Genomic DNA, 27,944 nt, shown 5'->3' with positions numbered 1-27,944 from the left:
CCAGAAGTTATTGTGATAAATGACAAAACTATTGTTTGGAGACCATTTTCAAGAAATATAATGGTAATAATAATGCAAGAACTCATTCTTAACAATCAATAAACTTTAAAATATAATGAAGATATAAAACTGGAAGACATTTCAAATATCCAACATAAATAATCAAAACAACAAATAAAATGAACTATGAAGTCTCTTAAACTAAATTATCCTCCAAAAAAGGATCTAGTTGAGACCAAAGAACCAGACTTATAAACAATAAATCATGCAAATGGAAATTATTGAGCTGGTTTTAATTTTTAGTAAAGATATATTCTAACAGTGGCTTTAATTTATGGGAATAAAACGGTTTCATTCACGTCCAAGAGCGATTTTCTTTTAAAATGATCTTCATCTTCATTTGATTGAGTTCATAAAGTGGAAACTTATGTTGAATTACCCAGTGAGAAGAAGTGCAGTAGCTTGGAGACCCATCAATCCGGCACCCAATGGAGGGATTTGGAAGCACTTTGCCTTGAAGTAAACTGAAGTAAAAACTGTTTGTGACAAAACCTTCAGTTCAAAACACCAAAACTCTGGCAGCGTTCAGGTAGATGTTGTAATTTCTGTTCTGGTTCTGATCCGTGTTGATACTCTGACATTTGCTGACATAGCAGTATTACCAGATCAGCTATGCAAGTCTCACTTTTCTCCACATAATCAGTTCAAGTCGATGGTTTAGCGCTGTCACAGGTCAAACTGGTGCCTGAAGTTACAGGTACCAGTTTACCAGTTTGACTGGGGCTGATTTTTATAATGTTTATGACTCTATAACATAATGTGAACTACAATATGGTTAAAAGACAAAAAATAATAATCTGGAGGGAGCTGAGAGAACTCCAAATATTCCTTCACACATTGTGCTTCAGAAAATGAGCATTTCTCTCTGGACTGTAAAAATGTTACATAGCTGTCATATAAAGTGTGTCACCTCTGACCTTTAATCGTCGTCCCTCGGGCCGTTTGGGAGCTTGAAGGTCTTATCGGTCGTGTTGAATGGTTAGATAACAAGGAACAGTTTTTAAAGTGATGTTTCTGCATGACCGCTCTCCGCCACAGCAGTCAATCCTTTCCATATAATTTCCATTTCCATCCGTTCCCTTCATGATTCAGCCGCATTTTACTGTCTGACCTACAACATTATGATGCTACTATTTATTATTTTGAGGAAGGAGATAGTTGGCAGTTTAAATAAGTATTTTACTATGACTTACAATGTGGTCACAATTCATGATAGGCACTATCATATTGTGTGATTGTCTATATTTCTGTAATAGTCATAATATTTGAGGACAGATGTTACTTTTTATTCTTTGTTCGACTTTTTCTTTATTTTTATTTTGGATTTCTTCCTCTCCCTCACGTCTTCAAAGCTTCCGTTGTTGGCTTAGCATTGTGTTAAAATGCGACAGCGCCACAGTTTACGGTGGTCACAGAATATGGTGCAACACCGGAAGTTGCCTGCGCTGTAATCAAACATGTTTCTCTGCGAAAAGAGAAGAGCCGAGCCGAACGAGGCGGCTGCTTATGTTAATTCATTATCTGGAAGCGTTGCCAAAACGAACTGGACGGCTTCGTTCACTACCTGCTAAAACTACAGGCTGACTACAACTCTAAAAGCAGCGCAGAAAATCAACGTCATCGTTCACGACTTCTCATTCTGTTCGCTGATTGGCCCAGTAGAAATTCTGCCGGAAAAAATACAAATAGTCAAGAGAAATTTCGGACTGATTTTGTTCTAGAAGATTGTAATGGCCAGGCTAATAGAAAGACAAGCCGAAACGTATAATGTAATGTCTATGAATATAGATTAAAAAAAAAAAAAAAAAGCTATACATTAGCCAGTGAAATAAAGCTACTTCCGGTGGGGACCGGAAGTAAACCCATAATCGTTTCCACAGTAACCCTCCCGGGAATACGGCGTATATGAGCATGTTTATGGATATGAGGCTATGAGAGAAACACGCTATGCTAACAAGCAATGACATCCAGCTTCACGTCTCGGAAGTCTGGTAAAAACTCACGTCCACACATTAGTTAAAATTTATTTGGAGGACATATTTCATCCTTTACAGCTAAATAGCACAATAAATATAAACATAACGTCTGTTCACTATCAGGGTAATCGACTAGAAGCCCAATAAGAGCCGTTTGTAAAGTTACACAGTAAGAAATTAATAGCAATATTTTGTCTTTAACCTGCCATAGAAAAAAAGGCTGTTCATTTTTCTAAGTCATATTTTCACCAGTTTATTCATATATTTATAAATATTACAGTTCCAAACAAAATATTTAATTAGCAATAAATATTTTGTTAACTACGTATTTAGCTTGCAAATTAAATATTTAGTTAGAAACCTAGATATTTAGTTACCAAATAAATCAAATATTTGGCTTGCTAACTAAATATTTAGTAGACGTTTCTTTTCAAAAATAGCTAATTTGCATATTTGCTAAATATTTAGCGCTGGACCTAAAGATGCTAAATATTTAGTTAGCAAGCTAAATATTTACCTAAATATTTTGTTTAGATAATAAATACTTCAAAACTACATATTTACTCAAACTAAATTTAGTTGGGAACTAACTAGTTTGTAAATTAAATATTTAGTTTCGAACTAATAAAAATTTTATTTGAGCGGATTTGCACAGGAAGGCAATGACCAGGTTAAGGAAACACAGGAGGAAGCTTGGGTTAGCTGCTACAGATATCATAACTAATATTGTCCAGATATGAGGCTGTGAGATGCTGCACTAATAAGCAAGAAAGCTCATCTTTCTGAGCTTGACATCTCAGAAATATGGTCAAAACTGACAGACCCACATGCTTAAAAATTGTTTGGAGGATAGATTACATTCTGTAGAGCTAAGTAAGATACTAAATGTAGAGATGGATCATCTGTAAAAAGTCGAGCTGAAGCTGCAGCTACTGTCAGGTTATATTTTAAATGAGATTTATTACCTGGCTGCATTGCTGCTGTAAAGCCATGATGCATAACGTTAAAAACTTGCAGTGGAACGGCGCCGTTAAATACGGTTTGTGACTCAGAAGGTCAGAGGAGTCACATGACTGCCTGGAGGCCAGAGTGGTGCAAGCTGCAGTGTGGCGCAGTCTGCTAGCAGCTAGCCCAGACTCAGAGATCACACTGCTTTCTTTCTCTACTTAAACCAATCAATAAAGCAAATCAATAAAAAAACAATACATGTACATACATTCATAAATACAACAGAGTCATTTTTGCTACTAGTTCAAAGGAAGTGAGGAGTTTACACTTTATACTATTAAATTTATATATCAAAATACACAACAATATATATTGTATCAACATCAGGAAAGATAATTTTACATACATGTTTTTTATACTGTATTTATCTGAATTATCTAACAATATCTTGCATTATTGCAGGATATTAAACATATTTTAAATAGCAAAAAATTAATCATTTCTAGGTTTATATCTTTTATTTTACTCCTATTTTCCATTGTATAAATAATAACTTTTAATATTAATTTCATTTTTATTTACTTGAGGTTTTTCATTCTTTATTTAAAGTCTTCATGCGTCTGTAAACAAAGAGTGTGGCCTCCTCATCCTCCCATCCTCCATCTCTCCTCTGTGTCCTCCCATGAGAATGCTTAGTTACCATGGCAACTGCATCCAAAGAAGAAGATCAAGAGGAGTAGTAGGAAAATGGCGCCACATCAGTGGGTTTAAGGCCGTCGTTTGACTTCATTCTGTCTGCTGCTGCTTGCTTTTCTCTTAGACCTGCATCCTTACTGGGAGGTTACTGGGGTGATACTGGGAGGTTACTGGGGTGATACTGGGAGGTTACTGGGGTGATACTGGGAGGTTACGGGGGTGTACTGGGCATGAATATGTTCAGATTCCTGGTGTTTCTGAGTGGGTGTGCTGCAGTCTTCACTGTTTTCACAACTGCAGCATCAGTTCATCTTTTTTGTCCTGTCAGCAGATTGCAGCATCTCTCCTTTCATGCCTTTGTTTTCAGATTAAATTTATTGTACATTTTTCTGGGTTTTCTCTCCATTTAAGTGTAAGTGCTGACTCAGGATCAGTGTTAGTCCTGTAGGAAAAGCTGGTTATCCTCAGCTTTTTGCCGATTAGATTTTTTTCTTTCATAGCTGCCACTCAGAAATTTTTGTTTCCATTTTAGCTCAGAATCAACACATTTTATGCTGTGAATCAAATAAGATTCAAACCTTTGATTAGATCAAAGTGTCCTTTAATCATTAACACTTTGCAGCGACTGCAACTCTGTGTGTGTGTGTGTGTGTGTGTGTGTGTGTGTGTGTGTGTGTGTGTGCGTGTGTGTGTGTGTGTGTGAGAAAGAGAGAGAGAGAGAGAAAGGCGCTGGCAAAGACTTGATGTATCGCCATATTAATGAGGCAAGGGATGCCGCCCTGTTACCATGGCAATGGTGAACATCAATATATCTGAGTTCTTTGATGGAGGACATAAAAGACACACACACCCACACCAGCTGAGCTCTGCAGTGGTAGGCGGCCACACAGTAACGTCTCTCACTCATAAGGGGAATTTTCAGACGTTTTCTTTGTTTTTAATGGAGATGCAACAAAATTACAGCTGAAAACGGGTCGTTGAGCAAACTGACATTAAATGAGACAAAACTTTTCCTGTTTCCTGCAGGACAGAGAGACTCATTATCCTCAGTGAAACAAATATTTAGTTTGCAAACTAAATATTTAACTCTGAACTAAATACTAGACACTTAGTTCCAAAGTAAACATTTACTTTCCAAACTAACTCATTTGCATATTAGCTAAATATTGAGCTAACTAGTTGGTTACCTTACTAACTTTCCAAATTACTTTCAAACTGGGCTACATGTTCTGAATCATTTAGCTCAGAACTAAATATTTAGCTTGCTAACTACCTAAATTGCTTGCTAGTTAATTAGCTTGCTAACTAACATTTTAGCTAACTAACTGCCAAGTTGGTTAGCTTGCTAGCAAGCTATTTATTTAGCTAATAAACTAGTTAGTTAGCAAGCTAAATGTTTAGGTCTGAACTAAATATTTAGTTTGGAAAATAATTATGTACTCTGGAATTATTTTGATTGCTTTATTTCAACTAATGTTCATGATCTAACTTTAGACTCATGATCCACACAGACAGAGAAAAAGAACAAATACATTTATTTGTTTAGTTGAACTAAATATTTAAGTTACAAATTAAATGTTTAGTTTGTAACCCAGATATTTAGCTTGTGAAGTAAACATTTAGTTAAGAACTATTGGCTTTAGAAATGTATGAATAACATGATGAAAATATGACTTTAAATAATAAACTGTTAGTTGTTTACTGTGTAACTTTGCAAACAGCCAGTGATCAGCTGTTTGCCTAAAGCTTTTGTTCTGCATGTGTAAACCCTGTTGTCCTGCAGGGGGCGCTGCAGTGGGTGAACATGGCCAACGCTGTGGTTTCCTACGACCATCTGGCCCTGCAGGTGGAGGTCCTCCGCAAGGAGAATTCCCACCTGCGGAGGGAGCTGGAGGACAACTCGCACCACCTGTGCAAACTGGAGACGGAGACGTTTGGCATGAAGGTGAGTCGAGCAGCTGCTGCACCGCAGAGACTCACTGAGAATCATTCAGTCAAATCATCTAAACCAGTGACAGGCAGGTTTCCCTTGATTCTGACTGATTATCAGATCCAATACTGAAAAACAAACAACTGAATAGAATAGAAACATCCTTGATACGTCGATTCACACAGAAAACATAAAAGTTACAGTGCACCAGTGTAGTGCAGAAAAACAGATGAGAGAAAAGCTTTTATTTAAAAATGAGTAAAAACAGAATAAATGTTTGTAAAATCTCCAGCAGGGACTCAAACATTTATTGATTTTGTTCTAAAGTCTGACAGCTGCTGGGAGGAAGGACCTCCTGCTTTTCTCCTTTGTGCACCAAGGGAGCTGCAGTGTGTCTAGGGCCAGGGGTCAGAGGTCATGGGTCTTCTGATCGCTTCATTTCTGCTGGGTCCAAACTGACAACCTTTAGGGCCAAGCTAAGAGAAAAAAATGAAAAAATTTTGAATAATACGAGAAAAACATCATAATAATATGAGAATGAAGTCAGAATTTTATAAGAATAAAGTCATCAACAAAAATCATTATAATGTGAGAATAAAGCCGTAATATTACAAGAATAAAGTCAGAATAACATCATATGACAGTAAGACAGAATAATACAAGAAGAAAGTTGTAATAATACGACAAATAAAATCATAATATTTAAAGAATAAAGTAATAATATTATGCAAATAAAGTTGTATGGCACTAAGTCAAAATAATAAGAGAATAAGATTGTAATAAAATAACATAAAAGTCATAAAAAGTAACAACATGAGAAAAAAGTTGTAATGTTAGTGGAACGAAGTAGGAATTTTATGGTAATAATTTAAAAGGTTAAAATGAGGAAAGTTGGGGTGCTGTGGTGGCGCAGGGGCAAAGCCCCACATATTGAGGCCTTGGTCCTCGTGCTGGTGGTCACAGGTTCGATTCCCGGCCTGGCGACATTTGCCATGTCTTCCCCTCTCTCATTACCCTGTTTCCTGCACATATATTCTTTACAAATTAAATAAAAACACTGAATTAAAGAAATGATAAATTAATCTATAAAAGCAGCCGTTAATCCTGCAGCTCCAGTCACCAGACTGCATGTGCGCCGCCACGTGTGCAGCTGGATTATCCAGCAGCTTCAGTTTATCAGTCAGGATGTGCAGCAGGAAGAAGGCGGACTGATTCCATCTGATGTATAAAAATCTGTTTTTATGGATGCTTGATGCCAGGACTTTGTGTTTTTAGCCAGATTAGTAAATATTTTAACTCTGGGTTTTCTCTGTTTGGATGCAGGAGATGCTGAAGCAGCTGCAGAGCAAACTGGAGCAGGAAGCAGGAAACCTGGCTTCATCCGGGAGAACCGACGTGCTGCACCAACTCAAAGGTAACGGCATTTATCCTCATGAAACTCACCACAAACAGTGAGAACTCCCCCAGGACCGCTCTTCATTTCCACAAGAAGGGATTGACTCGTCCAGCTAATCTGATTGGCTGCCTCGTTATGACTCGGTCCAATTAAATCATCTGAACCTGAATCCAGTTAGGCTGAGCAGAGATTAAAAGCAGAACGCTGTTTTCTGTCTGACATAAGTGGAAAGAAATAATCAGATAAATGAAACTAATGCAGCAACTGAGTCAAGTTTATAATAATTAAAGGGAATAAAAAGCAGCTGTTGTAACTAAACAGAAGCAATATTTGAGGAAAATACTGAAATTCAAACAACCAAAATGTACCAAAAACCGAGATTAAGTTTGTTTTATTAAAAGAGTATAAAGTATTATCTAGAGAGATCAAACTATTGGTTTTGTTTGTTTTCATCATCCTCACCAAAAAGACGAGATATTGATTTAGAAATCTTGATTTAATGTTCCTGTTAGCTTGTGTCTGTAAGTCCTATCAGTTATGCAGTTGGGTTTTAGTTACATTTACTCAATTACATTTACTTGAGTAACTTATTTGAAAAAAATTACTTTTAGGAGTATTTTTACTACTCTGTACTTTGAGTAATTTTATTATGAAGTATTTCTTCTCTTACTTGAGTCAAATTTCTGGATTTTCTTCCCACTGACTGAAAAACAAACATGTTTAACCAAAAATTCACCAGAGAGAGACACACCCGCAGTTTAAAGTTTCATAAGTTTTTTATTGAAAGAAACTTATTTGGAAACATTGTATTTTCCTGATTTCATTACTTTTTGTAACTTATATGAATTATTGTCAGTTTTGTCTTTAAAATACCAAAGTTTCCAGGTAACTTTATGTTTTGGTCCATCTGATGATGTAATTTTTTAAATATTAAATGATTGATAATTTGATCAGTTACGATATGTTGAAGTAGTGCTGCTCTTATTGAGTAAAGGTTTTGGGAAATCCACCAGCCTCTGCCTTTAGCTAATGCTAAAAGTAATTTCTCCAAATGGAGTTTAAAGTCCTCAGTCTTCTCCTCGTTCTTCAGAGCTCTACATGGATCTCACCAACTACTACGAACTCAAACACCAACCTCACAACCTGAGGCTTCTGGCTTCTGGCCTGGGCGGCGCGGGGATGAGGGGCAGCGTCGGCGCCGGGCCGGCTTTGAGTGGCAGCCTGGATCTAGAGGATCACTTGGCTCTGCCTTCGTCCTCCTGCTGCTCCTCCTCCTCCTCTATGGCTGCCGTGAACCGAGCCAGGAGCCCGCTCCGAGCGGCACCTCGCCAAAGCATGGTGTCCGGCGGGGAGACCGCCATCATGCTGCCTAATCACTTCCTGGATGGAGCGCCGCCCCAGACGGCGGTGATCTGCGAAGGAGACGGGCGGCTGAGCGACCATCACTTCGAGGAGCTGTACAAAGAGAGGTCAGGAAATCCACAAATAAATATCACACTTCTTTATTTTTCACTAAAATCTTAAATAGAAATAGTTATTTCTAGAAATAAATAGAAATAACTCAGAAACATGTAATAATAAATGTTTCTGAACGACAAAATGTCTCAGAAGTTATTCAGATAAACAATAATAATCCTGTTTTGAGACCATTTTCAAGTAATATAACGGTATAATAATAATGTTAAATAAGAACATTTAACACTGAAACAGGAAGACATTTTAAATAACCAAAAATAAATAAACAAAACAATAAAAACGACAAATAAAATGAATTATGAAGTCTCTGTAAAAACTGTCCTTCAAGCTTCTACTTAGCATCACAACATGTTAGCAACAAATGAAATCTGGAAAATTAAAAAATGGAAATTAAAGATGGGAGGTAATAAATATAAAGTTATTACCTCTGAGTGATGAAATGCATAAATTTGTTGTAAATTACATAATTTTGTAGCATCTGAGGAGTTTAGACATAACATGGTTTTATGCAGTCTGGCTACGCTGTTAGCATAGCAGCTACGCTGTTAGCATAGCAGCTAGTGGGTAAAAGCACTTCGGTAGATCAAATAATATGGAGTATAAAAAAATCTGAGCGTTTGACTATAAAATTAAAAAGCTGATGGTTGGAAAACAGCTCATACACTAAGTAGCAAGTCTGCATAATTCAGCTTTTACTAGATGAAACTGAAGAGACAAACTGGGATTAACTGAAAAATTCACATGTACATAATCTACGTAACTTAAAAATACAGTACATTTTAACTAGTTAACTCAATTAGGAGCAAGCATAACATTTTTAATAGCTAATAATGACAGACTGTAAGCATCGTCTCAGTTCCTGTGTAGAGGTTTTATTGAATTATTACATGAAAAAGAGGCCAACGGTGGGATTTTGGTCCCTGTAGGAACTTTTTGCTGGGAGAAATTGACCGAGAGGAGCGGGAACGCCTGGAGGTGCTCTCACATACGTGTCACAGGCTGGCACAGCTGCCACGCATCGATGAGGTGAGAACCAAACATAACGTGGAGGTCGCTGCTTCCTTTACCTCACCGTCTTTAGTTAACCTCTGACCTCTGTGTGCTGCTGCAGATTTCCCTTCAGTTAGATCTAATCCGACAGAATCTGGAGGACAAAGTGCATCGGTCTCTGATGGCGGAGCGCTACTTAGCAAGCAACGAGATGGTGCACAGGACTCAGGTGAGGCTGCTGGCAGCCGCACTAATCAGAATAACAGAAAGGCGTAATAAAATGGAAATAAGAATTTTATTACTGCTGTCTGTGGGTGTCTGTCGACGACAGAAACACTCCTTTTGTTTTCTTACAAGCACCATCAATAGTTTGGTTCTTTGTTCATTACTTCATGTTTATTTTTTAAAAATGAGACATTATATTTTAATTGACATTTACATGCAAATGCTTGAGATCAAAGTGACTAATTTCCATCCATTGGTAGGTTGATGTTTATGATGTTTAATAAGAAGAAGAAAAAGCAGCTTTAGACTGCTGCACAAAAAACTCCCTATAAAGGAGAACAGGGAGAATTAAACTGTTGTTTTCTATTAGTACTCTATATGGTTCAATAATTTTCACTTTAAGTTGATAAGTTGAATAGAGTCAGCATAATAGTTAGGCAAGGTAAGGCTATGCTAAGCTAAGCAGGCTAACGTGACTAGAAAAATGAGCTTTTGTCCTAAACCTAAACAAATCTACTGCATAGTTTTAACATGATAAATAAATAAAATGTAAAATAAAATAAATAGTTTTACTATTCAAGTTTTGTCCTACTGTTCATTGTAATCTAAGACTTTCAGTGCATTTGGATTAAATTGTCATTTTGTTGTGCCCCCCAGTTTCTCCCCTGCCAGGCCCCCTTGAGAATAATAATCTAGATACGCCCCTGCAGATGACACAGTGAAAGTTGCTGGTATAAACAGCATTTTTCAGCGGTTTCAATGCGATTTATGTGTTGCAGATGCGAGCAGCTCGTCTGGAGCAGCTGGAAAAAGAGCTGCATGAGGCCAGAGGGGGTCAGGAGAGCCAGCTGCCGGTGAGACGGGCTGCACACACCAACACACACCAACACACACCAACACATGCATGTAGGGCTGAAACGACCTCGATTACTAAAATTCCTCGAGGAAAATTTACCTGCCTCGAAGCTTCGTTAATTTATGTTTTATTAGTTAGCGCACCGTGTTCTGGCCGGGACTTCATTTGCGTTGCGCGGAGCTCTCACTTCCGCCTCTGAGTTGTTGACAAAAGCTAAGTCTCAGCGGCATAAAGTCCAATCTTCAAGATTGGCCCGTGGGGATTTTATTGATTGATGATAATGCCCGACTTTTTATCGTTTTTGGGGAACCAATAAGCATCCTTAAAATGACTGGGGGAATGCCTGGAGTACGGCAGCATTTCTCCTCCGTGGCTGCTGGTTGAAAGCGAACGGCGGGAAGAGCGCTGAGGTGAGCGGATAGCCTGAACAGGGCGGGCGGCTGAGTAGCTGATGCTTACCGTGTAAATGTAGCTTTACCGACGAACCGCACAATAAATTTCATATCCCGGCCTGAAGAAACGGGTGGCGGAGCGCATCGTACATGGCTGGTAGATGAGTTTCTGAGTGTGACCAGTGAAGGTGTCGTAAATATCCCGTATTGCTTCCCCCCGTGTTCGTCCCCCGGTCTAACGGTTCGTCAGTCCGCTGGTCTATTTCCTCCCCTCCACCCCATCTTACGTTCGTTCATTCGCCCTCTCCTCCCACTCCAGGCGGCATTTCCCGTATTTTCAAACCCAAAGCGTGACAGGTTAGGTGGCAAGGTGAGTTTAATTAATCTATTAAACTCACTGAAGATGAATACATAAACTAAAAGCTGGATTGTAGACATTTTTTATAAGCATATTTGTGAGCCTGCCTCTTTGTTATTAAATTCAATATAATTTCAGATTTTTCTATAACTTTTCTTCTGGTTAACTTAGAAAGTGAGCTATTATTGTTACAGGTTAGTTTTCTAAACTACAAAAAAGCAACTGTTAGGGATGCTCAAATATGAAAAATTGGACTGATATTGATATCTGATAGTAACACCGGTATTATGCCAGATTTACCAATATTTCATTTTACTTTTTTTTTATCCGATTACTCGATTAATCGTAAGAATAATCGATAGATTACTCGATTACTAAAATATTCGTTTACAACAGCCCTACATGCATGAAATAGCACAGAAAGGGATACAAAACAGAAACGTAGGGGTGGGTCTTCCTTCAATAAAAATAAATTAAATTAAATAAATGTCACATTTGAACAGATTAGGATAGATCTATAGGGGATACCAAACATGTTCATTACATTTTCTGCACAAAATCATTATTGGATTATGAGATTTTAGCTGTTTTGGGGCTTCTTGTCAAATAAGCTGCTCCTAATCAGCTGATCAGACGTGCTGGAGCTCCTCTTGGGTTGCTATGTGACGGGCGGAACTCTGCTGGGGTTGCTAGGTGACGGGCGGAACTCTGCTGGGCTTGCTAGGTAACAGGGCAGTGGCTGCTGATTTATGAGGTTCCATTGGGAAGGTTTTTGAAACAGGTCGTTTTACAGATGCCAGAAAACATTAACTTATCACCGTAATGCATCTGGTGGTCTTTCTAAGTGCTTGTGCTGTTTTTAGAAGCAGTAGAAACCCAGTTGGAAGAACAAAAACATGGAAATGTGAAGTTTGAGTAATAGGTTCTGGCTTTGTAAAGGTTTGCATGAGGAGGGTACCATGTAAACACGACAGAATTCATTAATTGTACTTAAATATTTAATTTTTATAGAATTCATTTAGTCTTTGTCATGAAATCTTTGTAAAGTAACACTTCCTTGGTTCATACATATAGTGTCCTTCATGAGAAGATGCTTGACGGTCGGTTAACGCCCGCATCATTCACTCAGCCGCAGCAGAAGACTGACAGTTTGGAAATCGTCAGCAGTTCTTCAGTCGCACCGTTAGTCTCACTTCAGAAGACGTTCCCAGTTCAGCTCCACCTGACACAGAGTCACTGAGCCGTCGCTGGCCCACACCCAGAACCCGGGGTACAGCGGCTCCGTGAAGGTGGAGGTGAAGGTGTGCAGGTGAACCATCGCGTCCTTGGAAACGCAGAAAAACGAGAGCGTCCCCTCTGGGCAGTTGAGGTAAACGCCGACCCTGTTGCTGAAGGGTTCAGGCGAGCAGGACTGGAATCTCTTGTTGTTGTGGCTCGGCGTGTAGAACCCGCTGGAGCACTCCAGACTCCAGGACCGCTCGTTGTGACCCAGCAGGCAGCTCGCCGTGTCTCCGTTTCTGGAGATGTTGTTGTAAGTGACGCCGATGTCGGCGCCACCGCTCCATGATACCTCCCAGTAAGCCGAGTCCAGCAGCCCCTCTCTGCACAGAACCTGGGGGCATTGCTCGAATCGCTCCGGATGCTCCGCACGCCCACCTGTCAACCAGTCTCGACTTGCCTTTCGGTTGCCGTCAGCTAAGCGAAGCTCTGAGTTGGCCGTGTTGGGGTCAAAGGTCAGATAAATTGCAGCTGTTGGTAAAACAATAACAAAACATTTCATGAGCTCGATGGCAGGTAGACAACATGGAGCTGGATGCTACACCAGGCTTTCTTCTTTGTAACACATTTGATGTTTGGTGTGAGATACCAAGTATTTTTTCGTGAAAATGAAAGTGTAGAGTCGTTAAGTAAAGTCATGATTCACTTTGTGAAAGTCCAAGTGAAAACCCAAATATTTAGTAATTTTTCTCATGTAAAGTGTTCACATTTATCTGACTTGATTCCCAACTCAACTCTGCTGGCAGATCAAACTGGGAAGGCTCACTAAAAACCTAGATACGCTAACGCTAAAGCCCTGTATCAACATGGTATTTGGTGGAGGCTAATGCTAATGCTAAGCACATAAAATCCATGTTAACTTACAGTTTTTCAGAGACCAGAAGTCTTCTGTTGGCTGGTGACTGTAAAATAAGGAAGTAAAACCTTCAGATTACACCTGTCAAATGGGGTCTCATGAATGTTTACTGCATAGGTTTTCATTTCCATTCTGCATTAAGCTAAACGTGTGAATTGCTTGAACTGACCTCAGGTTGGTTCTTAGAGGGATTAAACTGACTTCAGAGGACAGAACCTTTTCTAAAGGCTCTTCTTCTTTTTCTTCGTTCTCCCAGATTCTAGTTTTACTTGTTTCAGGAGCTGCAAAAAACACGGCGTTACACACATTTAACAGAAGTGCAGACAGGTTTCAGAAACCCAGCAGGTTGGTCACATGTAGGAGCGTCTGTTGTTTTTACAGAGATAATACAGCAGAGTTGATGATTTTATGTTTGGCTGATAGATTCAGAGCCGTACCTGCTGTTGATGCAAACAGCTTCTCACTTTGTGGTTTTGGAGTCTTTGTCTTCTCGGTTCTCTTCTCTGAACCACAACCAGTCATCTGACTGGATTTATCCAGGCAGTTTATCGGGTCGTTAGATTCCTGTGTGTTTTCAGTTTCTTTGTTTTGTTTTGTTGGATTTATTTCGAAGTCTTCTTTGCTCTGTTTAACCTCCTTCGTGTGATTTGTTTGAGCCGTCTTCAGGAGAGGTTTCTCCCTCCTGAACAGACTCGTCAGCGTTTCTTCTGGTCTCTCTGCTCTTGAGGCTTTTGTCCTGGGGTTGTTCCTGGAGTCTTCCTTCTTTTCCACGTTCTTGTCCTCTCGACCTCTTGAAGGACCAAACCGGAAAACGTTGGAGAGTTCCTCTTTCAGGACAGTCAGAGGGCTGCTATTCTTCTCCGCTGATTGGCTCGGTTTGGGATCCGAGTCTTTGTCCTTGAACATTTTCTTCATTTCCTCTTTAAACTGGTTGAAGTCGTCTTTGATGAGAGTCAGAGGGTTGAACGCTGGTTTTGCTGTTTGAGTCGTTTTCGGGAAATCCTTTCCCTGCTCGTCTTTACCTTTCGGCTCCTCTGGCTCGATGTCGTCATCCTCCCGGGCTTCAGGCCGCTTCACCGCCGGCGGTTCTTTAGGAACACTCATTTTCCTCAATCTGCTTCAGTGGTTTAATGTTCTGATTTCCAACATGTTCTGATGTGCCTTGAAATCTGCAGTCAGCATGGAGCCCTATCTAACAGGAAATATGTGGAATCAGTGATTAATAGTGATTACAAGTTGAAAGATGCTATTTTACTGGAATATTAGCATTAAGTATTCCAGTAATTAAGTTACAGCATCCTGATACACACTGCAAAAACAGAAAATCTTACCAAGTATTTTTGGTCTAGTTTCTAGTGCAAATATCTTCGTACACTTGAAATGAGACAAAACTGACTTACAAGCACATTTTCAGCAGGAAATAGGAGCTTGTTGTAAGTCAATAATTTATTTATACTGATTTTAAAAAAAGAATACTTTTCCCATTGGCAGATTATTTAAGACATTTTTCCATGTTATGAGTGAAATAATCTGCCAGTCGAACTAGAACTTTTTCATTAATATTAAGGAATTATTGACTTAAAACAAGCTCCTTCCTGCTGAAAATGTACTTTTAAGTTTTGATTATTTATAAAAACTCCAGCCAAAGTTTTGAGAGAACTCTATATTTCTCTTTGTGTATGTAAAAATAGAGATTTAAAGTCCCGTGGATTATAGTCTGCAACAGATAATGCGCCAATCCTTCCACCTACTTGCTTTGACTTGATTCCCAATCAACATCGTCTGGTGTTTTATTAACTTTATATTCTATTTAAAATTAGTTCAACTTATACATCTTTCCACTCAAATGAACATTTAATTCCTAACAGGAAGACATGGTTGATTTTAAGCGTTCTGATTGGCTGTCAGAAGCTTTAGCTTTGTGCTGCACTGCCCCCTAAAGGCCTGGCATGTTTAAAACAACGCTGCGTTAGCTTTGGATAGGCTAATCACCTTCTTACTTTCTCAGCTAAACATTAGCACAGATAGGCTAACAACTAGCTTTGAATGGTCACCCACGACTCGTACGTTTTTCTTTAAAGAAACATTTCTCAGGAAAAATGGTTGACATGCAATATCTATTTTCAGTTCATGTTGAAAATAGAAACTTTTCCCAACTTTAATTATACAATGTGACATAAAGGAATATTTGTCAATATTACTTCTTTTTATCTTTTATTTCCAATGTAACTGTTGAATAATTTTCCTTCTCCGTTTAATGATTTTTCTCATTTTTTTTCATAAATATCTATTTATATTAGTATATTGTTTTTGACAAATCATACTAAAAACCAAATCCCAAGAAAAAAAAAACAATTATAGCAAAATCTAGACTTATTTCATGTGACTGAGGTCAAACTGTTGTGTTCACAGCCAAACAGACTTTAAAAGGAAACTGGAAGAAGAGTTAAAAGGAAATAAAACAATTGGATTACTGTAATCTAAGGATACATGGATCATATATATAATAATATGGAGCTGATGTTGCCCTCCATCTTTAATTAGCCCTTGTTTAAAAATGTCACACTTAAGACTCTTCAAACTTGGACTAAATTGTTTATTGTCTATTTAGCAGATAAATATAAAATAATTTTTGCTTATAACTGAGAAAAAAATGCTAAAACTGTTGTTGCTCCTGGAGTTCTTTCAAATTGAATTAGTTTGGACACCACTGCTGTAAATACTTTATAGAAATAACCAAACAGATCAAGTATGTCTATTTTTTAAATCACTTTGTACTGTATAAAGTCTAAAATGTTGCTGATCAAAGCACAGCGTGACGTAACTTTAATAACCCATTCTACCAGCATAACACCATGAAACTAAAAAAACCCATGACATAATGAAACTGGGAAGCTGGCAGCAGAAGGTGTGTTCAGGGTTTTCCGTAAACCTCCGATCTTGTTCAGGCTTGTTCAGAGGTAAATTTAATCTACATTAGGAGATCATCAGATACTCACCGCTGTTTCAGTCGCATTTTCCCCTCATCCTTCATTTAAAAACCCAAACAACAACAGATCCGACCTCAGAAAGGAACCAGCGCCTCCCTCAGAAACTTTCTGTCACTCAGCTCATCCCGCTGCCGTCCGACCTGTTTGACTCCATATTTCACTCACCGGAGGATGTGATTGGCTACAGGAAGCAGCAGTTCTGGTTTCTACTTTGAAAAGAAGGAAAATCCAACATATGTTTGGATCAGGGCTGGGCTTAACTTCTGAAGGGCCCCGGGCAGTTTCAGTAGGACGGCCCCTTCGGCTCCCAAATCATATGGAGAAATCTGATCAATTTCAGAAAGAAAACAATAACTCCAGTCAGTTATTTCTTACATGTGAAACATGTTTTTTTAGAAGCAGATGTGCAGCATTTCCTGATTTTCAGCATGGTTTTAGTTCCACATTCTAGATGAAAATCATTAAGGTCTGAATCTGTTCTAATGTCTAAGACATTGGAACTAATTAGGACTGGGTTTTTTTTAAACAGTTGTTAATTAGAAACTTTATTTGTTTCCTGTTTTACAGTTAAAATGATGCAAACTGTGTTGCGTCCAATTTAATCTCTTTCTGCTCCCAAATTTCTTCATTAAATTTTTTTATAGATATTAAAAATCCTAGAGGTTCGTGCCTTTACAGCAGCAAGCAGCAACCCAATAAAAGTAATGATACGTTGCTAAAAATAATATGCATATGGAGGATGGTTGCTGTCAAATTGGGCAATTAAAAAATCTGTTTATTTGATTTTCTGATGGTTTGAAAGGGGTGGCCCAAACAGAACTGCTTAGAAATATGTTCTTCTTGGTCAAAGTAGTTAAGCAACAGATCTGCTTTCTCCATTACATTTTAAAATTGAAAGATCTCGTCATTTATTTACAAGTCTAGTAGTAAAGGGGCGATATTTTGAGTTTTCCAGGCGCTTAGTGCCATTTTATAGCAAATAAAGTAACCTTAAATTATCAAAATGCTCTAGCAAATATGACTTAAAGAAATGTAACTTCCTAATTAAATTCCTTGAAATCAGGCCTCTGTCTCTTTAAAAACTCCTGCTCTTTCTGAAGCTCCGCCTCCAGGAAGCCATCACAACATGGCTCCTCTGTTAACCCTTTAACAACGTTTCTACCAGCGTTTCACTGAGCAGCAGCTCCTATAATGAGCTCAGCAGTTCCACCAGGTGTTTGCTAATTTCTGCTGGCTTGTCTGAAGGAGCTGAGTGGAGGAGGAGCTGCGATTCGAAGGCGGAGCTAGGTTTCTCAAACATTCATGAATGAGTCAAAGCAACACTCCAGGCTTGTTTTTGATGAAGGAATAACATTAAACATGATGGAAAGATAAACAAAGTAGATTTTACACGTTACTGCCCCTTTAAGACAGAGGCTGTGGACCAGCGATCGGCGTTCTGCCTGGTTTCGCTTTCAAAACGCAACGGTAAACTTGAGCGTGGAGAAAATTTCAGTTTATCTCCATCTTCTGTCACAGACAGGCGGACAGGCAGATGGAGCCGGTCGGGGCAGCAGCTCCGCTAGCCGGCCTCCAATTTGTCGGCTCCTTGCTGCTTTCTGCTGCTGCAGCCCGTATTCTAATGGGGCCCGTTTGGATCGGAGCCACGGCGGATTCAACGCCAAACATCGAGGTTTCCTTTGTTAAACAGGAGGAGAATACACAAACAGCTCTGCTCTTTGTTCATCGGCAGCTCTTGCTTTACACACGGTTCACAGCCGGAGGCGTTGCCATGGTGACGGGATGCAGAGAAGACGGGAGGGTGAAGGCTTTGATATAAATCTCTTGAGGATGTCAGGCTGTGAATCCAAATGAAGTTGTGTTTTATTCCCGTCTGGAGCTGCTCTTTGGTCCTGAAGGAATGCGGTTTTTGGCACATGGGCCTAAATGTCTGGATGTGAATCAGATTCACACAAAGATCTCAAAAATCTGCAGCAGGATTAGTATGCAGGTGGTAAAACAAACATTTTACAACATGTTTTCTGTTCTCTTACAAACCCAGACACAAATACGTAGAAACTGGGTATTTCCAGGCCACATTAATCTGCAGATTTGAGCTGTCAGATTCACAAAAAGACACATTCAAACTGGAATTAGTGTATTTACCTGTTTCGAGTTTGTTTGGTTTTCTGCACCATTACCTTTCTTTTTAATAAAGCCCTGCAGTCTGTGGAGCCACAGCAGCGACAGTTTCAATAAAACCTCTAAACCTCTCACAAGTAGAGCTGTGAAAGCAGTGAAACTGGGTCAGAGATTGTCTCATGCTTTCTTCTTCCCTTTTCATGTGCAGCTATCTGGAGCGGAGAAGCCCCCTGCTGGAGAACCGGAGAACAGCGGCTCTTCATCGGCTGCAGCCGCAGGAGCTGAAGCTGCAGACGGAGGCAGCAAGGTAACAACTCCTCACTCACATTCAGGGTTTCCAACATTAAAGAGTCAGAAATACTGAACATATACACACCAACAAGGTTATTATCAACTCATATTACCTCAACATTTAACCAGGCACACAAATATCTTTAGAATAAAATGTCTTGTTGGCTTTGTTGATTAATAGAAAAGAACTTTAAAATCGACTTCTTTTTAGCTTTCCATCAAGTTATGTTATTCCATCATCAGAAACATACATGGAGTGTTGCTTTTATTCTTTCATGCATGTTTGATAAATCCTTTAATCTCCATGGCAACCACAAATCTAATTTTATTTTACTTAACCTTTATTTTACCAGAATAAAATTTATTTGAGATTAAAAGCCTCTTTTTCAAGGTAGTCCTGGTCAAGAAGCAGCAACAAACTCAACAGTTGTTTAGTTAATCAAATCAAACTCTGTTTGTCTAGAAAGTCCGGTTCGTTTGGGGAGGTGTGAATGTGTAATCGAACTCTGATGCAGACCAAAACAACAAACTCCGTAAAGCACCTGATTACAGTCACCTGCCCGTTTCTCTGTGTCTCCAGCTTTAACTTTGTTTACGTTTCCTCCTCAGGTGGAGATGGTGTTCTGGCTGCTCTCCATGCTGGCGAACAGGGACAAGGACGAGATGTCCCGGACTCTCCTGGCTCTGTCCAGCTCTCAGGACAGCTGCATCGCCATGAGGAAGTCCGGCTGTGTCCCATTGCTGGTTCAGATCTTGCATGAAGTTCCCGGTGGAGTTCCTGATGGAGTTCCCGGGGAGGCGGCAGGCGGCACCGCCTCAACCGGCTGCAGCCGAGACACCAAATCCAGAGCGAGCGCCGCCCTACACAACATCATCTTCTCACAGCAGGACGAAGGTCAGGCCCACCGGGAGATGAAGGTCCTGCACATGCTGGAGCAGATCCGGACCTACTGTGACAGCGGCTGGGACTGGCTCGAGAGTCATGCCGTGACGCCTTCACCTGGAGGCACCAAAACGTCTGGTGAGCCTAAAATACTCACAAGAACCACAAGTTAGTGGCATCAGATGCTCCAGGTAGACTAATAGGACTTGATACAGAAAGTACTCTGATTACAGCACACTCCCTTATTGATCCCACAAAGCTTTGATTTGGTTTAAGCTGACCTCCTTTAACTTTTTCTATGATGTGCAGATATTCCTGAACCTGTGGACCCTCAGATCTGTCAGGCCATGTGTGCCATCATGAAGATGTCCTTTGAAGAAGAGTACAGACGCGCCATGAATGAATTAGGTTTGTGCCTTACTTTCTAATTCTTAGCATCTGGGAGAGAATAGAGGACTTATTCTAGCACTAAGCTAGCTTGACAGTGTAAATTGTTGTGAGTTTTGAGTTCAGAGCAAGTTGTTCTTCAACAGGTTGTCTTCAGGTGGTGGCAGATCTCATCCACCTCGAGCAGGAAATGTATGGCATGCAGAACGACCCCATCAACATGGCTCTGCGCCGCTACGCTGGGATGGGCCTCACCAACCTCACCTTTGGTGACGTCGTCAATAAGGTTCGGTCAAACAGTGGAGGCAGGATCCCCTAAATCCTAGACTAAATGGGCCTGAAGTGTTTCTAACCAACAGGACACAGGTCATCCATTTTGTCTGTAAGAAAACAGACCAGGAGAGAATTTGACTTTAGTTTAAATGTGGAAAAATGGAGTCCAGAGAAATATTTGCCTCTCAAGACTTTATTCCCTGTCTCTATCCACTGAGCCTGATTCCAATAAGTAAACTCATGGTGAAATATTTATATTTGGGAGTGCTAATTTGAGTAAAGTAAAGAATTTGCCCATGAGGAATGTGTACAAGCAGTACAGTAGTGTTTAGCATATCAGAAGTGTTAGCTTGTCTGTTACTCATGTCTGCACCCTCATTGTCCTCCTGCAGGCCACCCTGTGTTCGAGGAAGAGCTGCCTCCAGGCTCTGGTGGCCCAGCTGTCCTCAGACAGCGAGGAGCTTCATCAGGTGGTCTCCAGCGTCATGAGGAACCTGTCCTGGAGGGCCGACATCAGCACCAAGAGAGTTCTGAGAGACATCAGCTGTGTGTCTGCACTCATGACCTGTGCCCTGCAGGCAACCAAGGTACAGAAAACTAAACTGGTGAAATACAGGTATTGAAATGGATACTTGGTCTGTAGAAAATGGAGCTAAGGGTTTAACATTTACTGAAGTTTCCTGCTCTTGTGTTGGGAAAAATATGCTTCTCTACAGGAGTCAACTCTGAAGAGTGTCCTCAGTGCTTTGTGGAACCTGTCAGCCCACAACATTGATAACAAAGTGGCGATCTGTTCCGTCGACGGATCTCTGGGTTTCCTGGTCAGCACGCTGACATACCGCTGTCAGACCAACTCGCTCGCCATCATCGAAAGTGGAGGGGGAATTCTCCGAAATGTGTCGAGTCTGATCGCCACGCGAGAGGACTACAGGTGGGTGAAGTTCTGTGTTCCGATACAGTAAAAACATTTTATGCTATAGTTCCCTTCAGTATCCATAAAAATATAAGCTTAAGTAAGTCTATTTTTCTTCCTGTGTAGGCAAATCCTGCGGGACCACAACTGTCTCCAGACTCTTCTGGCGCACCTGCGCTCTCACAGCTTGACCATAGTGAGCAATGCCTGCGGGACTCTCTGGAACCTTTCAGCCAGGAGTCCCAAAGACCAGGAGCTGCTGTGGGATCTTGGGGCGGTTAGCATGCTGCGCAACCTCATCCACTCTAAGCACAAGATGATCGCCATGGGCAGCGCTGCAGCTTTGAGGAACCTCCTCACCAATCGACCTTTGAAATACAAAGACACTGCAGTGCTATCCCCTGGCTCTTGCGTGCCCTCCCTCTATATGAGGAAACAGAAAGCTTTTGAGGCTGAGCTGAATGCCAAACACCTCGCTGAGACCTTTGATACTCTTGAGAAACAGAGTTCCAAGCATTTGAGCTTCAACAAACCTCTTAGGCACATTGAAAGTCTGGCGAAGGATTATGCCTCTGATTCTGGTTGCTTTGATGATGATGAAGCCCCCAATAACTCCAACAGTTTGGACACTGGTAGCTTCTCTTTGCTGCCAGTGTATCTCACCAACTCCAACTTTGTTCAGAATCAGCCCCATAGGAGAGATAATGAACCTGAGAGAGATATAGACTTGCCTCAGATGGTTGAGAAGAAACATGCTCCTCCTGATGACGTGGTCTCTGCTGCAGCAGAGAAATTAGCAAAGAAGATTACCAACACAGTGGCAAAAATTGACAGACTAGTGGATGACATCACCATGCACACTTCCTCTGAGGACAGTTTTAGCCTCAGCTCTGAGGACCACCTGGCAGACTGGCCTTATGGACAAGATGAGCTTAACGAAGCCCGAGCAAATTCATGCTCCCCCTGCCGGCTGTCCGATGTGAGCAGCTTAGCCTACAGAGAACGCCTCAGCAGAGCCCATGCCCTTCTACGTCTCAAAACTGCCCACACAAGTGTGTCAACAGACAGCCTGAACAGTGGCAGCACCAGTGATGGATACTGCGGTAGCAAAGACCAGGTGCGGCCTGTTCCAAAGGCTCTAGCAATCCAACAACAACGACCCAACCAACTTGACCTCAAAGTGGCTCATCAGGAACATCTCAATGTAGGACAGAGCGTCCTGAATCAGACTAACCAGCAGGATATTCCAGAGAGAGATTCTGTGGATAATAAAGTTATGGACAATGTGGAGCTCGGCAACACAGACATCGACAAGAACCAAGAACAACCAGTACAAACACCTGTCAGTGTGTCCACTAAAATATCCTCTGATGTAAGCATGACATCGATCAAACTTTCTCCTAGTTATCAACAGGTCCCACTCATCCAGAGTGTGGCAAAATTTGGAGTCGCAAAGACGGCCATCAATGTTCAGGCCGCCCAAGCGATGAGGAGGCAAGCATGGGTACCCAATGTACTGACTGGTGGAAGTATTACAAAATTTGCTCCAATGAATTCCACCAGAAGTCCAACAGTGGGGACGATGGAAACGGTCCAGAAATACTCAGTGGAAAACACTCCAATCTGCTTCTCACGATGCAGTTCACTGTCCTCACTCTCTTCTGGTGACGGCGGGCTAGACGGACAGAGTGAGAATGAGCTGGAGAGTGACTCGTCTTTAGAGATAATTGAGGTGGATGATGGCGAAGAAGTGAAGAAAGAGCAAGAAGATGAAACTTTAGAGGATCTGAGCGACAGTCAGCTGCTGATGACAGACTCAAAAACCCTCCCCATCAAAGAGAAAGATCCCATTGAGATATCTCGTACTCCCAAAAAGGAAAAGGTGTTCCTTAGGGGCGCTTCACCTGCTATAAATGAAGACAGATCTCCATCAAGCTCCTCTGAGAACTATATCCATGATACACCCCTAGTCCTAAGCCGCTGTAGCTCTGTGAGTTCACTGGGCAGTTTTGAGTCTCCTTCTATTGCCAGTTCAATCCAAAGTGATCCATGCAGTGAGATGATTGATGGAACAATAAGCCCCAGTGATCTTCCAGACAGCCCAGGACAAACTATGCCTCCTAGTCGCAGTAAAACCCCCTGTTGTGTCGAGTCGAATGTACCAGAGACACAGACCACAGGGATGCCAGGACAGTGGGAAAACAGCCTGCGGAAGTTCATAGAGATCACAGATTCCAAGGAGAGGTTTAACCTTCCGGACCTGGAAACCATGATATATTTTACAGTTGAGAAACCCACAGAAAATTTCTCTTGTGCTTCCAGCTTAAGTGCTTTGCCTCTGCATGAGCACTACATCCAGAAAGATGTGGAGTTAAAATTAACCCCACTACTCCAGCAAAATGACGAGAATCTCCCATACCTCGACGAAGATGAGGAAGGATTTGACAACGGGGAACGATACAGCGAGGGAAACTCAGAAGAAGACATAGAAATTCTGAAGGAATGCATCAACTCAGCGATGCCATCAAAGTTTAGAAAAGTAAGATCATCCCTGGTGACTGCCATTCCCTCCAACGTACTCAACTCCCAGATCCGAAAACCAATGCAACTACAATTTAACATGCTTCCAAATGGAAAAACCCAAATCTGTCCTAGAAGGAGAAATATATACCCACAAAAAGACTTGAAGTTGGACGATTCTTCCTTCACTGATTCTGCAGAGGGAACACCTGTTAACTTCTCTAGTACAACATCTTTAAGTGATGAAACTCTTCAGTATCCTCTAAAGAACAGGGGGGCTAAAGACTGCACAGCTAAAGGGTTGAGCAAACAGGAAGTGATGGACAATGATGCAAAGAGGATTGAAGACTTGCGGATATTTTCACACTTCCACAAACCACATGGGGCAGCCTACCCACCGGAGATCCAAATGAGCCGAACCACCAAACATGTCATTCCCACTCAGAAGTTGCTGATGCAGAGCAAAGAGGTAGCTGACCGAGTAGCTAGCCTAAAAAATCGCGAGCGATCTCCAAATCAACAGATGAGGCAACAAGGTCAAGGCTCCTACAGGAAGTTTGACCTGCCAATTATAAAACAAAACAAAGAAAGTAACGTCAACTCCAGAACACAGAAAGAAAACAAAATGTTTCGACAAATGACACATTCTTCGGAGGATAGTATCGATTTCTATGGTGACAACAATGAAGAAGTAATCAAACGAACCAGCAGAAAACAGATGAAGGAGGCAGCTAGAAGCACTCTCTCCCGAAGCATGACAAACATAGGCAGGATAGATAACTCCCAAGGAAAGCCCAGAGGATTTCTGAGATTAAAACAAAATCTTTTACGGGATGAATCCCTGGCATGTTACTCACTCAGCTCCTCCGTCAGTTCACTCAGTGATGCTGAATTTGAGGAACATAAAGCAAAAGCACAGCAAATGTGGTACAAAAACAGACACAATAAAACCCTCAATATGGCGCAGCAGACAAAGGCTGTTACTTTGCACTGTCAGTATGAAGAACAAAGCTCACCGAGCTCAGTGAGCATGGACTCAGAGGATGACCTCCTCCAGAAGTGCATAACATCTGCCATGCCCAAGCAGAGGCGAAAAATGGCTGCCAGGAAGAAAAAAACTGAAACTACTCATAAACAAAAGGACTCTGACAGATGGGACATGGATGAAGAAATGGATAGCGATGATACGGGATGGGATAACGATTCAGACCTCAACAGTGTTGAGTGGAGAGCAATACAGGAAGGAGCTAACTGTGTTGTCACTGGACTGCAAGCCTCAAAATCTCAAGAGCCATCATCTGAAGAGACAGAGTCAATTCTGTCTTTCATGTCTACATCTAGCTTTACACCTAAAGAAAAGAAATTTGCAAAAGATAAAAAGGCTAATAAGCCTTTAGACTTTGCACAACGCAAGCCAGTTCCCAACTTACCAGTTGTGTTTAGAGGCAGGACAGTGACCTATACACCACAGCAAGCGACGGCTCCATCACAGAGACCTCCTCCCAGAAAAATACCAAGCAAGACAGATGCTCCAAAGAATCCACACCTTGCCCAACACAGGTCAAAGAGTCTCCACAGACTTGGCCAGCCCCAGGACGTAGAACTGTCTCTTCCGAAAAGGAGCTCTACTCCACCTCCAAGGATACCAAAAAGCTCATCCTCTGGATCATCACAGAGCTCCACACCATCCAAGCAGTCACAAAAGAAAACAGTGTCCCCAACTCAGACAAGTAAACCAATCCAGAAAAAGACTACCTCGTCAAGTAGCAGCTCACCAGCCAGTAGCCCCCCTGAAAGAAAAGGACGTTCTCCTGTTCTTAATAAAAATGAGAAATCTCCCCCACCAAAAACTCAGAAGTCACCTGTCCGGATACCTTTTATGCAGAATTCAACCCGGCAGCCCCGACCTTTGTCACCACTGGTAACTAACCAAACTTCACCCAAACAAAGTCATCAGATTAACGGGAAAAGAGTGTCACCAGCCAATCGATTTGACATGGTTAGGATGACTTCTGTCCATTCAAGCAGTGGTGAATCTGATCGAAATGGATTCCTGAGGCAGCTGACTTTTATTAAGGAATCAAGGACACCATTTAGACGTGATGGCTCTCCTCACAATACACCAAGATCACAAAATGGATCCCCGCGAAGGGCAGCTCCTGGAGCTTCAGCTGTCTTCCTGTGCTCATCACGCTGCCAGGAGCTAAAGCTAGCAGTGCAAGCCCCAAAAAGGGTGCAGGTAAAATATCCTGGAAAAGTTCAGCAAGTCCAAAAGCCCATCCCTGGCCTCCAGAAGCAGACCACAACTTTGTCAAGAGCAACATCGAGCGAAAGAGATCTATCTGCAAGACGTCCAGCTCGTAGAACAAGTTCGGAAAGTCCTTGCAGGGTAGCCCAGCGAAGTGCAACCGGCAGAATCGCTGGGGTCAGGCACCAACAAGAACAAGATACCTTTAAGCGCCATGCTTCATCACCAAGCATAAATATACTGAGTCGTGTTACCAGCCGTTCTTCGCTACGTTCATCGTCCTCTGATTCAAGTGGAAGAGCAAAAAGCGAGGATGACACAAAGAAGAAAGGGCAGAGATCCACATCACGGCGTAATACTGGAGTTACTTGGAGGAGAATCAGGGATGAAGATGTACCTCAGATATTGAAAAGCACGCTGCCCGCCAATGCGTTACCACTGGTGCCTTCTCCTGATGGGGAAAAACCAAAATTACCCGCTCTACCAGGAAAACTGCCAACAATAGTACTTGCATCTCGCAAGACAACAGACGCAACAGTCCAGACAGAAGATTTATCCAATGACAAAACTAACTCAAGTACTTCTCCAACAGCTGAAACAGCTCCAGTGATCTCTGAGGAAGAGGCCAGACTGGCTCTCCTTAGAAAATTTACTGCTGCCTCTGGGAGTAGCCATCAGGATGCAGATTCAGATGGCTCACTGAAGAGCCTCAGTACTACCGGAACATCAGACAGCCATGTTGGCGGAGTTGTCACTTTCCACCAGGGATCCCGGAGCAAGGCTGCCAGAGTCACTCCATTTAATTACACCCCCAGCCCCATGGCCTGCTGCCTGGAAGACCCGCAAAGCCAGACAGCAACAATGACTGAAAAGGCTGGGGGAAAAATTGAGCTGTAGAGTATTTGGTGGATACCAATCAATGAATGACTGCAGACTTAAACTCAGCACCCTATTGGACACAAGTGTGCTAGTCCTATACCTCGAATATTGACCCTTTCTCCTATCCCATTCATTCCCTTCAAAGTTTTCTCTCTGAACAACTGATCAGATCTTCCATTTGTCATTGCTAAAGAGTTGGATGTATGCATGGAGACAGAGTGGCCCGATTTGACCACCAAAAACTTCGTGATGCCCTTCAGAGAACATCTATCCAGGATATTGCATCTTTTTATACTATTTTGTATTTGTAGATTAATCATTGCCTGGTAGAAATGTAGTCAAAGCATAAAAGACAATGAACTGTATCCCACCACATAAATCACAAACTGTCTCTTGGAAACAATTGAATTGAACAACATTATGCAACATTTTCAAGAAACTGCTCGGTTGGACTTTTGGCTAAGAAGGTTCAAATTGTGGTGGACTGGAGATGACTACAGATTCTCACTACATACACAAACAAACACACAATGACTTGTAAAGTCCTTTATACGCACTATAAATCAAAGCTTTTGATCCTTGCTTTACCACTTGACAACAAAGATGCTTCAAGACCATTAGACTTATGGAAGTCATTTGTGATGAGACATTTCTTCAAATAAATGTATCACTACTTCTATTTGTATGCAAGCTGTATACAGGTGGATATTACAATGCTATTCTTGTCTTATTAATTTGTGGAATCAACCTTGTACACAGGCGACTTAACATTGCCATGGTTTTTAGAAACAATATAAACTTTATAAAAGGAGGCATAGTGCATTGTGACAGGTTCAAAGCTGATTTACGAACAATTACAACTTCTGTTTTTGAGGTATAACAAAATCTGTTAAAAAATAGCTTTTGCCCTAATATTTTAGAATAGGTGCTGGCCTTATAAATACAAAGAGTTGGTTTAGCAGTATTGGCGTACATTGACCTTATGTCTTTGTATTGCACAAT

General features: G+C 41.2%; 2 protein-coding genes across 3 annotated transcripts; one reads left to right on the top strand and one right to left on the bottom strand.

Moving 5' to 3' along the window:
* Window positions 1–5,472: 5,472 nt before the first annotated feature.
* On the top strand, window positions 5,473–27,869 carry apc2 (APC regulator of WNT signaling pathway 2). The gene is made up of 13 exons (XM_015007583.2): window positions 5,473–5,625; window positions 6,934–7,024; window positions 8,097–8,475; window positions 9,409–9,508; window positions 9,594–9,701; window positions 10,477–10,551; window positions 18,757–18,855; window positions 19,449–19,860; window positions 20,032–20,130; window positions 20,256–20,395; window positions 20,775–20,969; window positions 21,099–21,313; window positions 21,422–27,869. Exons 1-13 carry the CDS (start codon window positions 5,485–5,487, stop codon window positions 26,958–26,960), a joined length of 7,593 nt encoding a protein of 2,530 aa, XP_014863069.2. The 5' UTR covers window positions 5,473–5,484; the 3' UTR covers window positions 26,961–27,869.
* LOC106930186 (uncharacterized) lies at window positions 12,288–16,608 on the bottom strand. Of its 2 annotated transcripts, none has more exons than XM_015007587.2 (5): window positions 16,437–16,608; window positions 13,875–14,625; window positions 13,607–13,718; window positions 13,446–13,483; window positions 12,288–13,052 (listed from the first exon to the last, which is right to left on the bottom strand). In XM_015007587.2, the coding sequence occupies exons 2-5, from the start codon at window positions 14,539–14,541 to the stop codon at window positions 12,493–12,495; spliced, it is 1,377 nt and encodes a 458-aa protein (XP_014863073.2). In that variant the 5' UTR covers window positions 14,542–14,625; window positions 16,437–16,608; the 3' UTR covers window positions 12,288–12,492. The 2 variants fall into 2 exon arrangements, with proteins under 2 accessions (XP_014863073.2, XP_014863070.2); XM_015007584.2 differs by having other exon boundaries at window positions 13,875–14,629; window positions 16,437–16,607.
* Window positions 27,870–27,944: the final 75 nt, after the last annotated feature.

The sequence above is a fragment of the Poecilia mexicana genome, unplaced genomic scaffold (genome assembly GCF_051168715.1).
Source record: "Poecilia mexicana isolate PSO_F unplaced genomic scaffold, ASM5116871v1 scaffold_4, whole genome shotgun sequence".
NCBI lineage: Eukaryota > Metazoa > Chordata > Actinopteri > Cyprinodontiformes > Poeciliidae > Poecilia > Poecilia mexicana.
This window is presented reverse-complemented; position numbering and strand designations above follow the sequence as displayed.